At 35.7% G+C, this 15,342-nt stretch overlaps 1 protein-coding gene across 14 annotated transcripts in view; it reads left to right on the top strand.

The window, feature by feature from the left end:
- CFAP54 (cilia and flagella associated protein 54) overlaps positions 1–15,342 on the top strand; it is a 308,554-nt gene that overhangs the window by 121,404 nt on the left and 171,808 nt on the right. For all 14 annotated transcript variants that reach the window (XR_011502650.1, XM_070507105.1, XM_070507102.1 and 11 more), the window contains 4 exons: positions 696–810; positions 1,220–1,320; positions 11,838–12,068; positions 14,084–14,226. Coding sequence is in view for 13 of the 14 variants with exons in the window: in XM_070507105.1 (XP_070363206.1) it covers positions 696–810; positions 1,220–1,320; positions 11,838–12,068; positions 14,084–14,226 (590 nt within the window). In the remaining variant the exon portion in view is untranslated. The remainder of the gene's footprint in view (positions 1–695; positions 811–1,219; positions 1,321–11,837; positions 12,069–14,083; positions 14,227–15,342) is intronic.

Here is a 15,342-nt window from a genome sequence, read left to right on the forward strand (position 1 = left end):
GACTCAAGTCGTTTCCTTAGCTTTCTGTTGATATGACCCTACGTTTTATTCAATTTAAGTTTTTGGATCCCATTTATCATGTTATAGCAGGGTTTTGCTGTACCTAGCAAGTACTTATGAAAAGAAATATACATTTTAGGAAATACATGAATTTCAGGGAAAATAGGTGATAAATATCAATAAAGGGAGGGATTAATGAGAGTATTTGGAGAAGGGCTGGATTACCACAGGGGTCTATGGCAGATTAAAAAACCAAGGTTAAGAACCCCTATAGGTGATTGGAGGAAGTTTGGAAGGCATCCGAAACACTTAGTTTCTGTTGGGATCCAGAAGGTTATAGCGGCTGGGAGCTTACGTATGATGGAAGCAAAGAGATTGAAATCTGTTGGAAGCAAGGCAGCTTGTCTGGGTCACCCTTAGGTAGTTTCATCTCTTGGTTTTAAAGGGAAGTGTTCTTGTTGTTTTATTTTTAGTCCAGTTCTATTCCTCCTACGTCACATGTCAGCTCTCATTGCATTTTATGGCATCATTTACATTTTGCTCTTCTGCCACAGTCCAATTTATAAATGGGACACAAAAAATTTTGGATATTCTTGCATAATTTCAGTGACAACATTCATTATAGATTTATTACTTTGGGTTAGTTTTGCAAATTCTTGCAGATCCTTTTAACTGATTTTATCTTTTTGTCTTAGGAGGAATGAGTCACTAATTGGAGTTAAAAAAGTGAAAAAAAGGGACAGTATTTTATGTAAAAAGATGGCCAATGCTTCGAAAAAATTCAAAGCTGTAGTAATGGAGATTGGAAGAGTAAGTTTCATATGAGTTTTGAATTTTAAGTTACTGAAATTAAGAGATTCGTATATCTAAAGATACGTGAAAAGATACATTGGCTACGTTATAATTTATTATAATATGAAACAGAAGGAAATACCAACAAGCATAATTTTATAATTTTACATAATTATATCATTATATAGTTATAATTCTTATCATATGGGGATTTTTTAATGTATATATTTTATATACAATCATATTTTTTGTCTACAGAGATACTTCTGTTACTGTTGATAAAAATTTTAATTGAAGGGTATAAGAAACCACTTTATTTTACTGTCAAGAGATAAGCATTAGATTTTGAGCAAATTGCCGTATTGTGTTCATTATTGTATTGTGTTTAAATTTAATTGGTAACGTTTTTGTTATCTCCTGTATTAAGACTGCAGAAGTGATGCAAAGAAAAAGAAGTAAAAGAAGGGAAACTCTAAGAGAATTTCTTTTCAAAAATCCATGTGTTTCTGAAATGGCGGAACAAGAAAGGTATTAATTGACTAACTGATTAATTCAGTAAATGTTGACTTGGGGTTGGCACATCCTGGACATTATTTTGGGCAGTAGGGACTCATTGGTGGACTAGGCAGATAAGATCACCACCCTCAGGGAGCTTACACCTAATGAAAGGACCATGGTAAACAAGCAAACATACAAATAAACAAGGCAATTTAAAATTTTGATCAATTTTATAAAATAAATGAGCTGATCTCATGCTATAGAGTAATTGGCCTGAGGTGGACGTGGCGGCAGCAGAAGCTTAGATAGAGTGGTTAGGAGACCAAATTGGTAAATTACTTTTAATTATTGGTGGACCTAATGTTCTTGTTCATAAAACTTAAACCATAAAACTGATCATGGTCAAACGTTTAGCTTTTGTTTTTATGAGTACGCATTTGTGACTCTTATACATTCTTTGTATATCTTACCTTCATTAGACTGTCTTTGTTTACCTGTTTAGTGATTTTGATCTTAATTTACAACATAAAAATGTTAATAGAATCATTCTCATTTTCTTTTTATTGGCATTTTCCTATCTCTTTGATTATTCCTTCTTTTTTTTAAAATTTAAATTATGACGTATTTTAGATGGGTATAGGAAATAATGTAACAAATGAACATGTGTCCATTACCATATAAAACATTTCAAACAGTTGAAATTCCCATGCATTCCTCTTGGAATGCATTTCCGTCCCCCTCTATCCCAGAAGTAAACTATCCCAAATTTGGCAGACTGGCTTTATACTTCGATTATATATGTATGTAGCCCTAAATAACATATGAATTTTTTTATTTTGAGGAAGATTAGCCCCGAGCTAACTACTGCCAACCCTCCTCTTTTTGCTGAGGAAGACTGGCCCTGAGCTAACATCCATGCCCATCTTCCTCTGCTTTATATGTGGGATGCCTACCGCAGCATGACTTTTGCCAAGCGGTGCCATGTCCGAACCCGGGATTGGAACCGGCGAACCCCGGGCCGCTGAGAAGCGGAATGTGCGAACTTAACTGCTGCGCCACCGGGCCAGCCCCCATATGATATTACTTTTTACAATTTGTTTTGCCAATTTGCTCTGTTTCCTCAATGTTATGTTTGTGAGATTTTTTCATATTGATTATCCATAAGGCTAATTATTCATTTCACTGCTATGTAGTATTCCATTGTATGAATAAGTAAAAGCTTATTCAGTCTTCTGTAAATGGACATTTAAATTCTTTCCAATTTTTCACTATTGTAAACCGTGCTACAAAAGACATTCCTGTACATATCTCCATATGCTCATGTGAGAGTTTCTGGGGTGTACAAGAGTGTAGTTTGCAAGATATGAACATCTTTAACATTACTAGATATTGCTAAACTTCTCTTAAACTTTCATCAGTGGTGTGTCAAGTTTCCATTCTTCAACATCTTCACTTACACTTGATATCATTTTCAAATTTTTCTGGACCCATGAGTTGTGAAATTTTATCTCATTGTTATTTTAATTTTTATTTCTTTGATTACTAGTGAGGTTAGGCGTCTTTTCATATTTTTATTACACCCTAGGGTTTTTCTGTTCTCAGGACAGCTATTTAGATCCTTTGCACATTTGAAAACTTTTGTTGTTTTCTTATTTATTTTCTGAAGTTTGGGTAGTAATGCTTTTCCCAGTTTGTGGCTCATCTTTTCACATTTTAAAGATTTTCTTTTTTAAATCAAAAGTTATAATTGTTAATGAAGTCAAATGTATCAACATTTCCCATTATTGTTTTTGAAATTATTTTCTAACCCAAGGTAGTAAAGGTATTTGCTTTGTGAATTTAAATTTCTGATTTTCACATTTAGGAATTTCATCGACTGTAATTTATTTTTATGAATGGTGAGAGGAACCACTCCCTCCCCCCCCCCTTTAGTTTCATTACAGGCATCCAATTGGCTAGCCCCATTTATTGGTAGTCTATTCTGTCATCACTGTCACTTTTGTCATTTAGCAAGTTTTCATATATATAGTTTTGGGATCTCTTTCCTGTCCCATTTGTCTATGTATCTATTCCTGAGTTAATGTTACACCATCATAGTTACTCTGGCTTTAAAGTAAGTCTTGTTGTCTGATAGAACCACTCTCTCCTACATGTTCTTTTCCTTCGTGCAAATCTTAGATTTTCTTCCACAAAATAGTTTGGAGTAGCTTGTTGAGTATTACAAAAAACTCGTAATTTCAGTAGAGATAGAATTGAATCTATAGATTGATTTGGGAAGATTTTTTTTTTTTTTACAATATTGAATCTTTCTGTTAGTAGACAGACCACATACTTAGATCTTATTTAATGTTTTTCAATAAATTTTTATGATATTCTCCATAAAGGTATTATATATCTTTTATTAGCTACATTAAAGAAATGCTTTTTGGTATTAGTGTAAATGGTATATATATATATATATATTTTTTTTTTTGCTGAGGAAGATTAGCCCTGAGCTAACATCTATTGCCAATCTTTCTCTTTTTTTTTGCTTGAGGAAGATTAACCCTGAGCTAACATCTGTGTCACTCTTCCTCCATTTTATATGTGGGTTGCTGCCACAGCATGGCTGGCAAGTGGTGTAGGTCTGCGCCCAGGATCTGAACCTGCGAACCCAGGCTGCCAAAGTGGAGCACACTGAACTTAACCACTAGGCCATGGGGCTGACCCCTCTAAATGGTATTTTTAAATTACATTTTTTAATGCTTTTGTTCTTTTGTACAGAAATATAACTGGTTTATAAACAACTTGATTTTCTATACAACTTGATAATTTATTCACAGATACAGATTTTCTGTGTAGACAGTCATATTGTGAACAGATAATGAAAGTTTTGCTTATTTCTTTCTAATGCTCAAGCCTCTTATTTCCTTTTCTCTTCTACTCTGCAGGTTGGGACCTCAAGTTCAATCTTGAATAGAGTTTGTGATTGTGGACATCCTTCTTGTAACATGTATATTTAAAACCTTTTCATTTTCAGATTATTGTACATTTACCTGCAGCTATAAGAAGTAATACAGAGAGATCCCATATACCCTTCACCCAGTTTCTCCTAACATTAACTATATAACTATAGTACAGTAGCAAAACCAGGAAGTAGACATTTATACAGTCCACTGACCTTATTCAGATTATAGCAATTTTTCATGCACACATCTATGTGCAAGTATTTAGTTTTATGCAATTTAATCACATTAGACTTGTGTGAACATCACCATAGTCAAGATACAGAACAGTTCTCTGGCAAGAATCTTCCCCCCTACCCCAAGGCTACCTTTTCATAGCCGCAACCACCTCCCTTCTTCTCCCACTTCCAACTTCTGTCAACCATAGTCTGTTCTCCATTTCTATAGTTAGTCATTTCAAGAGTGATGTAAAAATGGAAGCATACAATATGTGACTTTCTGAGATTGGCTTTTTCTTTCCACTCAGCATGATTCGTTTGAGATCCACCCAAGTTGTGTGTATTGCTAATTCACTTCTTAGTGCTTCGTAGTATTCTTTGCTGTGGATGTACCACATCTGTTTAACCATTCGCCCATTGAAGGACATTTGCACTGTTTCCAGTTTTGACTATTAGGAATAATGCTGCTATGAACATTCCTGTATGTGGTTTTGTGTGAATGTAAATCTTCATTTCTCTGGGATAAATGCTCAAGAGTGCAATTACTAGGTTGTTTGGTAGATGTATGTTTAACTTTGTAAGAAATCTCATACTCCTTCCCAGAGTGGCTGAACCTTTTTACATTCTCATCAGCAGTGTATGAGTGATCCGATTTCTCCTCCTGCTTGCCAGAATTTAGTGTTATCATTATTTTTTATTTTAGCTATTAAAATAGATGTTGGTGATATTTCATTTTGCAGTGATTATTGCATTTCTCTAATGGCTAGTGATATTGAACATTTTTAAGTGTGCTTATTTGCCATCTGTATATCATCTTACTGAAATTTCTGTTCATGTCTTTGCTCATTTTCTAATCGGACAGTTTGTTTTTAACTTTTGGTTGAATTTCGAGAGGTCTTTATATATTCTAGAGGTAAGGTCTTTGTGGACTGTGTGGTTTGCAAATCCTTTTTCCCAGTGTCTTTGCATCCTCTTCACAGGGTCTTTCATGGGGCCCAAGTTTCTAATTTTGATGAGGTTCGACTTATCAATCTTTCCTTCAGTAGAGTGTGCTTTGGGTGTCAAGCCTAACAACTCTTTGCCTAGCCGTGGGTCCTGTGATTTTTTTCCTCTTAAGTTTTTTAGTTCTATGTTTTCCCTTTAACTTGTGATCCATTTTGAGTTAATTTTTGTATAAGGCATCGAGGTGCATATTTTTATCTATGGATGTCCAACTGCTCCAGTACCGTTTGTTGAAAAGACTATCCTTCCTTCATTGATGTGCTTTTGCACCTTTGTCAAAAATCAGTTGGGCGTATCTGTGTGGGTCAAATTTTGTGGGCTTTGGGAAGATACTCTTTGCCAAATTTAGGTAATTGTCTTCTATTCCTTGTTTTCCAAGAGTTTTGTTATCAATTGTGTTCAGTTTTGTTGAATATTTCTTTTTCATTGATTGAGATTTTTTTCTCCTTTAATCTGATTGTGCAAAGACTACATTAATACATAAATGTCAAACCGTGTGCAATGTCTTTTTTCTCACTCCTTCTGACACCAACTGTATGGTGTTTTCCAACACCAATCGATTCTCCAATTCTCTGACACTAATTGAAAGACCTCAGATACACTTCACTCGGTTCTCCTAATGCTAACATTTTGCTTAACTATAGTACAAACATTGAAGTCAGTTCTGATACTATCTACCTGGAGTTAGCATCAAATCCCATGAGTTAATTGTACTTGAGTCTTGTGGGACTGCTCCTTCTTCAGATGCCAGCCACAAGTGGAATGTCCAGGCTATCCACATTTCTGCCCAGCCTACTACAAATCTGGGGGTTCCCATGACCCCCTTCAAGTTTGATAATTTGCTAGAACAGCTCACAAAACTCAGGGAAACATTTTGCTTATGTTTACTGGTTTATTATAAAGGACACAAATGAAGAGCCAGATGAAGAGGTTCATAGGGCAGTGTCCAGAACGGTCCTGAGCACAGGAGCCTCTGTCCCCTTGGAGTTGTGATGTGTCGCTTTCTCAGCATGTGGATGCGTTCACCAAACTGGAAGCTCTCTGAAGCTCGTTATTCAAGAGTTTTTTTTAACCCAATGTACGATCGCTCCTTCCTGCCCACCTGAGAGTTCCACTCTCTGATCACATGTTTGATCTTTCTGGTGACCAGCCCCCATCCTGAGGCTCTCTAGGAGCCCAGCCCTGAGTCACCTTATTAGCATAGGCTCAGGTTGTTCTAGAGGGACTCATTAGGAATAGCAGAAGAGATCCCTGTCACTCAGGAAATTCCAAGGGTGTTAGGAGCTCTGTACCAGCAACAGAGGACAAAGACCAAATACATATTTTTATTATACCACACCATGCCTACATACATACATTGATTTTTTTATCTACTGATTCAACTTCTTTAAGATTAATATTAATAGGTCACTCTGGGTCTGTGTTGTTGTTTTTCTTTTCAGTTTCTTTTGATGAATTATATTTTTCTGGGAAATTGTCCATTTTATCTAAGTTTTCAAATTTATTCATAAAAAGTTATTATACTCTCATATTATCTTCTGAATCTCTGCTATATCTATAGTTATGTCCTGTATTTCATTCCCAACTTCATTAATTTTTGTCTTCTTTCATATTTTTGTGCTTTATCTTACCAGAGGTTTCTGTCTTCTTTTTGCTGTCTTTTCAAAGAACCAAATTTTGTCTTTGTCAATCCTCTTTATTTTCTTTTCCCTTACCTTTTGCCTTTATATTTATTACTTCCTAGCTTCCTTTTTCTAACAGCTTTATTGAGATTTGAGGTGAGGAAAATCTTTTTCCTTCTACCCTTCTGGGTTCTCTGGCTGAGATTCTGACAAAAGACAGATTAACAAGAGAAAAACAAACAGAAGTTTATTAACATTTCATACACATGGGAGAATTCAGTGATGAGTAACTCAAAGGGGTGGTTAGGACTTGGGCTTATATAAACATCTTAACAAAAGAACAATAAATTTCTAGAGAAGTGACAAAACTTGGAAAAGAATTTTAGACTTTCAAGGGTGGCAAACTGTCCTAAGGTAAATATATGAGGGAAAGTAATGGAGTAAGATTTGTTTGTGTAGGTCCATCTTGGCACTGACTTTCTGTCTTCTTCACGACCATAAAATTTCCCCAGAAGAGGAGATTTATGGCATTTCTCATTTTTCAGAAGTTTCTGCTTTTTATCAGAGAAGGGAACCTCTGAGAAGGCATCTTTCTGCATCTGTTCATATTCATTTACCTCTAGCTCAAAATAATCCCTATGCTAAAGTACATATTTTGAGGTGGCATATTCTTGTCCCTATATGATATAATTCATATAGTATAAAATTCACCCATTTAACGTATACAATTCAATGGCTTTTAGTATATTTACAAGGTTGTTCAACCATTACCACAATCAATTTTAGTACATTTTCATTACCTTAAAATGAAACCCTGCACCCCCTAGCTGTCATCTCACACTTCCCTACCCTGTCATTAGGTAACCACTAATCTACTTTCTGCCTCTACAGATTTGCCTATTCTGGAGATTTCTAAGTGGAGTCATATAACATGTGATCCTTTGTGACTGGCTTCTTTTGCATAGTATAATGTTTTCAAAGTTCATCAATGTAGCATGTATCAGTAGTTCATTTTTTAACACTCCTGTGTAATATTTCATTGTATGGATATACCACATTTTGTGTATTCATTCTTCAGCTGATGGACATTTGAGTTGCTTCTGATACCAAACTTCTTAATCCCAAGTTCATGTGCCTGATGCACAGTAAGCCAATCACTGAGATGCCAGTGCTTGGAGATGGAGAAAGGTTTATTCGAATTGACCAAATTGAGAAGGTGGGAAGAGAGGTTCTCTTAAATCTGCCTTAATGAAAGAAGTCAGGGGGTCTTTATAGAGCTAAGGGACTTGGGAGGAGGAGTTTTTGAGAAACAAAGGGGAAATCCCTGTTTCTTCCACTCCAGATAAGCCCTTGGGCAGTCAGACTTCTGGGCATCAGTGGCAGCTGGGGGCTGGTTATCTGGTGATGGTAACTTTCTTAAGGGCGTTCTTTTTCTTTTGCAAAACAAGTTCATAAATCCTGTGACCCTTGAGTCACCTTCAGGTTAAACACGAAAACTGTGAATTAACAAGATTAACTTCTTTCATCTATGTCTGTGTTGGGAACAAGGTCGAAGGGTAATCTTTCTTATTGAATATTTATAGTAACCCTCAGGTACCTGGCTTCACTTCCAGTTTTTGGCTATTATGAATAATACTTCTATGAACATTCATATTCAAGTTTTGGTTTAGACGTGTTTTTATTTCTCTTGGGTGTCTGTTTTCTTTCTTTTGGTTAATTCAATTGTTCTTTTTCTAACTTAAAGTAGGATGCTTACCTCATTTAATTTTGTGATTTTTCTGGTGGAAATTGACAAGCTGATTCTAAATTTAGGAGAATAAAAAGGTCATGAATAGCCAACAACTAGAGAATGCCTATTTTGTAAAGCATACATAGAATATTTATAGCATTGGCTGTAAGGCAAGTTTCAAGAAATTTAAAATAATTAGACTCATTCAAACCACATTATACTGTACTGTAATTAAAGTAGAGACCAGTTTTTGACGAGATAACCAAAAAGATCCTATGCATTTGAAAATCTTAAATAGATATTTAGAAATAATTCATAGGGAAAAATATAAATTACAATAATTTAAAAATACAAAGAACTTGTCAGAAGTTTGGTTTGGATTGCTTTGAATCCAGAAAACTTGAACATTAAAGGCTATATGTTTCCTTCTAATGATTATTTTAGCTGTATCTTACATTTTTTAATATGTAGTAGTGCTTTTGTTTTCATTTAGTTCTATATAGTTTAAAATTATCCTCATAATTTCTATTTTCTGTGAATAAGTCTTGCACATTTTTGCTTTGGTTAGTTCTTAGGTGTTTTTGAGTTACTGGAAGTACTTTTTTAGAATTTCGTTTTTAATTGTTTATAGGTGATACGTAGAAATAGAATTTTTTTTGTATTTTGTCTTCAGTGGGCTTAATAAATTCACTGATTAATTCTAATACCTTATCTGTGGTTCATTTGGGGTTTTATAAACATACAATCACATTGTCTATGATTAGTGACTATTTTATTTCTTTATTTTCAATCCTTATCCCTCCTCCTACCCTTCATCTTGCCTTACTGTTCTGGGTAAGCCCACCATTTCAGTGCTGAAAAGAAATGACATTAGTGGGCATCTCTGTCTGATTCCCATTTCAGAGGAAAGCTGTCAAGCTTTCAATGTTTTATCATTAAGGATGATGTTTGTGGTAGGTTTGTTTTTATAGATAGCCTTTATCAATGGACATTATCATTTACTTTGATTCTCAAATTGTTCTAAATTTGGCCAGCAGGAGCCCTTTCAGGCTGGCTCCTTAGTCTTTTTGATGTGTCCCCATCATTCTTTTGAGCTCCTTCTTACTTACCACAAGATGTTCATCATGTGCTTTCCCTACCCCAGCCCTGGAATCACTTGATTCCTTTTAGTGGAAAATGGTATTTAGAATCTAAGTTCTGGGGACTACTGGTGCATTTTTGCTTCTAGGCTCTTTCGACAGACGGAACTAGGAAATACATCTGTCCACATAAATAGATCTATCTATCTATTGATATATCTATCTACCTATTTATCTATCTATGTAAAACCACAAGCTCATATTGATACTTCCAATTTCAGGTCAACATCACAGGGTACTTTCCAGTGTTTTCTGTTTCCCTAATTGTAACTCTTTTCCCTAATGATGATACTTCTGTTTCCATTAACATCAATATGTTAACTCATTCTCAAGCTAGCGTACACAGAAGGTAGTTTCTGGATTCCTTAATATTTTCCCGATTCAGGTTTCCATCTGCTTCCTCTTCTGGCTCCATATCACAGCATTTATGCTGATTGTCCTTGTGGAGGTTCCTCACTGGCCGCTGGGTCCTCTCACATCTGTTGCTCGTAGTACAGACACAGAGTTGGTTGTTGGAGAATCCTACGTCAGGAATTGCTCAGGTGGTAGAAGGAGAAGCATTCTCTACCGTCTGTGGGCTGGCTGTTAGCTCCCTTCCAAGTCACCTGGACTCTATTATTACCTTGCCAAATTATGTGGAGGAAGGCCGTCGTCTCGCTGATCTCCTTGAACAGTCTCACTCTCAGTGGTGGGGAAGATTCAGCTAGTCCTGTCCGTTTCTCCTTGGCCTTTCCAGGAGCCTTGACCTCTTCATACAGGGACAAGACTGATTTTTATTTTGGAAATTATATTTTTAATTTTCAAGGTAGAGTTATTTAAAACACTCACATTCATTTGGAAACCAAATAACATGTCACTAAAACAACCAAACAATAACAAAAAGCCCAAACAACATTGGGTTAAAACGAAGTCATCAACAAAATGCAGAATATTTAGAACTGAATGATAGTGTAAACACTACATTTCAAAGGTAATTTCCTTTCTTCCTTTCTTCTTCAAAATGTCTGTTCCTCTCGTGCAGCAATGTCTGTTTTCTTTTCCTCCTTTCATCCCTCTTTCCGTCCTTTTCTTCTGTGTGTGTGTGTTGATTCAGATTCAGACACAATATCTATTAGAGTGAGCAAGATACTTTAACTTATCAATTGAGATCTTTATTTTTTCCTTCTCCCATACAAATCAGGTAGAATGTCACTGACCAATGGGGCAGCAACATTGTCAACAGTTAAAAAAAATTGATAAGATATTTTGAAGAAATGAAGTCATACCTTATAAACAACTAGGTAACTGTAAAAGTAGTTGGAGTACTTCGAGATTTTGATAGGAAAATTTTTAACAACTTGAACGTTATACTTAAAATCTGAACTATTAGCTAAATTTTGAAATAGTTTTTTCCAGAGAAAAATGAATATGGATTTATGAAGTTATTTCATCCATAGTTGACTGATGTTTTATTTCCTCTATAGTCTAGCTAATAATAGAAAAAATTTTGCTCCATTTTTTTTTCCTTGAGGAACAATTTAGAGAAATGACTTTCTTGTTTAACATTGAAGTTAGTTGATGAATGTGAACATTGTGTTATAATTTAGTTCTCTAGTCTCAGTGGCCTTTTGGGTATGGACAAGAAAAGCTGTGTTTGGTTTGAGCTGAGGACACAGATATCAGGGAGAATTGAAGGCAATACGTAATATCTTTGTCCATAGCATTTATCCTTGTGCCTTCTTTACCGCCCTATTTTACATTTTTAGCACTAGTGAAATAATAAATAAACCAGAAACATTTGCGTAAATGCAGTCAAGTGACTTCTTGATGTCTTTTGTGCAAATTGGAATCATTCTTCTTTATTAAATATCTGGCAATTTGTGTAATTTTGAAACTTCTTTCTCCCTTGGCAGAAATAAGAGATCCGATATTAGAAAAATAGCATATCGATTCCTGGTGAATAACTTGAATCCTATCATATTAAGTTATGTAAAAAGGAAGAGGTTCCATCAACTATTTCTTGAGGAGATGCCCTGGAAAGCTCAGATGAACCTGTACCTGGCAAGCGCACACTTCAACCTGCTTTTGGCTAAGCTAGGGGAACATACAAAGATCAAATTAGGCACTTGGCATTCAATGGTCAGGTATAGTATATTACCAATGCATGATATATTTTTAGTCTCATGAGCATGGGTTGTATTTGCATGTTCAGGGCTACAGTGTTCATAATAAAGAGGTTTATAGAATGCTTCTATCTTTACTGGCCATTGGCATATTTTCAAATTTCTTATCTCAGAATCTTTTCCAAACAAGTGCTGGATATAGGTGCTTATGAAGTACTAATTTGCATATATATTGAATATGTTTGTTGATTTAGCTTTCAGTGAAAGGAGAAAGTGTAATTGCAAGAGAAGTGTAATATTAATTGCACAATAACTATAGATATTAGCAGGCATTAGGCAAATCTCTATTTCATTTAGAGGTTTATTTTAGGCCTCTATGAGCACAGATCATATTTTCTCATACAATGTAAACTTTCTATCATTAATTCAAGAGACATTTTGAGGTCTTTCTGAGTGTTTTTGGCTAACATGTTATGGGAGATAAAAATAGAAGATGAATTCATAATATGGAGTACTACCCAACCATTAAAAAGGTGATGTAGAGTCTTTCATTCAAAAAAACACACGTTGAGCACTTGTTAGATACAAGGTACTGAAATAGGGCCAATGGGTATACAAACGTGAGCAAGATGTGCAAGTTAGAGTCTGGTAGGGTAGGTCACAAATGTTCATGAACTGTTGTACATATGGTAGAAGGTGAAGTACACACGAAGTCTTCTGTGTTCCTGGGAAGGAGGCTTTCCTCTGGCTGAGGCTAACAGGAAAGCTTTCATGGGAGGGGCTGCTTGGCCCGGGTTTTGATGGATAGGCAAAGTTTAGAAATGTGCAGATAGGGAAGTAGGCATTCCAGACAACTGGAAGAACATGAGTCACAACCCAGGTAGGAAACCCTAGATGAGAACCCCAAATGGTCTGCCCAGAATCTAGGGCATATGAAAGGGAGTGGTGTGAATTGATTAGAAAAGAAGGTTGATACCAGACCTTGGAGGATCTTAACTATCTATGAAATCTGAACTTTATATACAGTGGGAGATTATTAAGGGTTTTTGAGCAGGGCCACCATAAAAAATTTCTCTGGCAGCAGCATATCGAATAGATTGGAGGAAGGAAAGACTGGTAGCAGGGCTATGAATTGAGGGTATTTATTTCAATAATTCACTGATAAAATATGCAGGTTGAAATCCACAGTGAACTTGGTCTCGGTTTCTGCTTCTCCAGAATTTTGGTTAAAATCATTTCCAGACTGAATCTTTGCAAAAATGTCTCCAGACAGATCCCTTGCCTATGTGGGCTAGACCAGATTTGCATTTAAGAAGCAGTTAGACTGCCTGACCAACAGGGAAGGCTTTTGGCAACGTGACCCATTCATCATACTGGGGTTGGGGGCGGGACAGTTCAAATCAGGTGGGTTTCTTTACTGTCCTCTGAACACTGAAAAATCTCCTCTGGACTTCCAGTCATATATGACCATTCATGCGTGGTTACTTGGCAGCATAGCAGTTAGACAATGACCAAATTTGTGTCAGGATAACTTGGTGCTAAATTCAATTTTATTACAATCGTTAATATACACTCAGTATTTATTTATTTATTTATTTATTTATTTATTTATTTTTGGTGGAAGATTGTTTACTCTTAGAGCTTATCTTAAAAAGAAGTAACTGATTATGGACACATTGCTCTATAGAGTAGGCATCTCCATTGAGTTGCATTTAAAATAGGTGGTTTTAAGTTGACATAAATTATTGTTTCAGAGCTCTTACAGTGAGTATAAATCTTCCATTCCCATTTTCAAGGGCCCTTTCAGGGAAATAGATACTGATGTTAAAATTTCTAAGAGCAAAAGTTACATTGTATAACTTTAAATTTTAATGGGAAATTGTTTGGCTTTGATTAAGTGCCACAATACATTATGATCCAAAATCTGGGAGCACTAACTCACATATATTTTCAAAGTTAAAGTAGACTGTATTTGACAGATTTAATTCAATTTTGCTCATAGTGTTTTTTTAATGAGATTTTTTTCCCCCTTGCAGTTTCCGATCATGTGATCCCAATATGTTCTCACTATATAATTCAGGAACGGTATTACCAACAGGAAAATTGACTCTAGAAAACTATAAAGCAATGCTTGATTTCCTTCTGACAGCTAAAAAGAGAAAGGCCAACTTACCATCAGGTAAAATAAATAAATACGTTATATACTATCAAATTGTTTCTAGATTTTTTATTCACTAATGCAACACACACACACGCACACACACACTCGCCCCCCACAGACATACAGATTTGCTCACATTATTTTCCAATGACCCAGGAGTTTATGATGAGTTGTGATATTTTATAGGAGATTCTTATTTGCTCTATTTTTTTTAAAATTTCCATATTTTTACGGTATTAGCGTGTATATTTGGAAAAAGCTGTGTTGTGTTCTGACCTACACCAATTTGGCTGTTCTGCAAATATAATGTTCTTTTAAAAATGGGAGCCTCTTGTGGTCAAGCCAGGTGAAGACTTGGTATGAAGTGTTCTGTTTGAGAGGAAGTAAGTTTCAGAACAAACTCCACCAAACACACTGATGCGAGCAGGCATGGAAACAGTCACATAGCTGTTTCATAGTATCGATTTTGTGTTTAGGGCTGTCCACTCTTGCCTTAGGATCCCCAACTAGCACCTTCCATGAAAGCTAACCCCAAGATGAATACAGTAATATTTTGTTGGCAGGGCCAACCAATATTGTCATCTGGTCAGGTGACAGGGGCCTCCAGGAGGTGGAGAGATGCAGATGAACAGGGCTCTCCATCCGGATGATGCTCTGGTAACACTACTCCTAAGCAATCATCGATCTTGAATACCACTCATTTCACGAATAAAAGGGTGTTTCTAATATCTTTATGCTATTATAAACCCTCTTATGTAGATTTTTAATAAGAGTATTTTAAGTGCTATATAACTTATTGCTGATCAGGATACTTCATACGCTGGTTGACTGCCCCAGGAGTGTTGATTCATTTTTGAGGTACTTGACATGCTTTCTAAATTTCTTCTAGGGTATAGATTAAGTTCAACTGGTACCTGTATGTCATATTCTGAATATTGAAGTATTTGAAAGTAAATTCCCTAGACATAGAGTCTGAGTTGTGTATGTAGGTTATAATTTATAGCATCTTGAATTGTTTTCTTTTTTTTCAAACTAGCTTCTTATCTAAGACCTCCCATGAAATCGGCAATAGAATACTCTGCTCTTGAGACTTAGTACTTAATGCAGAGTTCTAAGAGAAGGTTTGTGGCAGGG

Source organism: Equus asinus, chromosome 4 (assembly GCF_041296235.1).
Source record: "Equus asinus isolate D_3611 breed Donkey chromosome 4, EquAss-T2T_v2, whole genome shotgun sequence".
Classification (NCBI taxonomy): domain Eukaryota; kingdom Metazoa; phylum Chordata; class Mammalia; order Perissodactyla; family Equidae; genus Equus; species Equus asinus.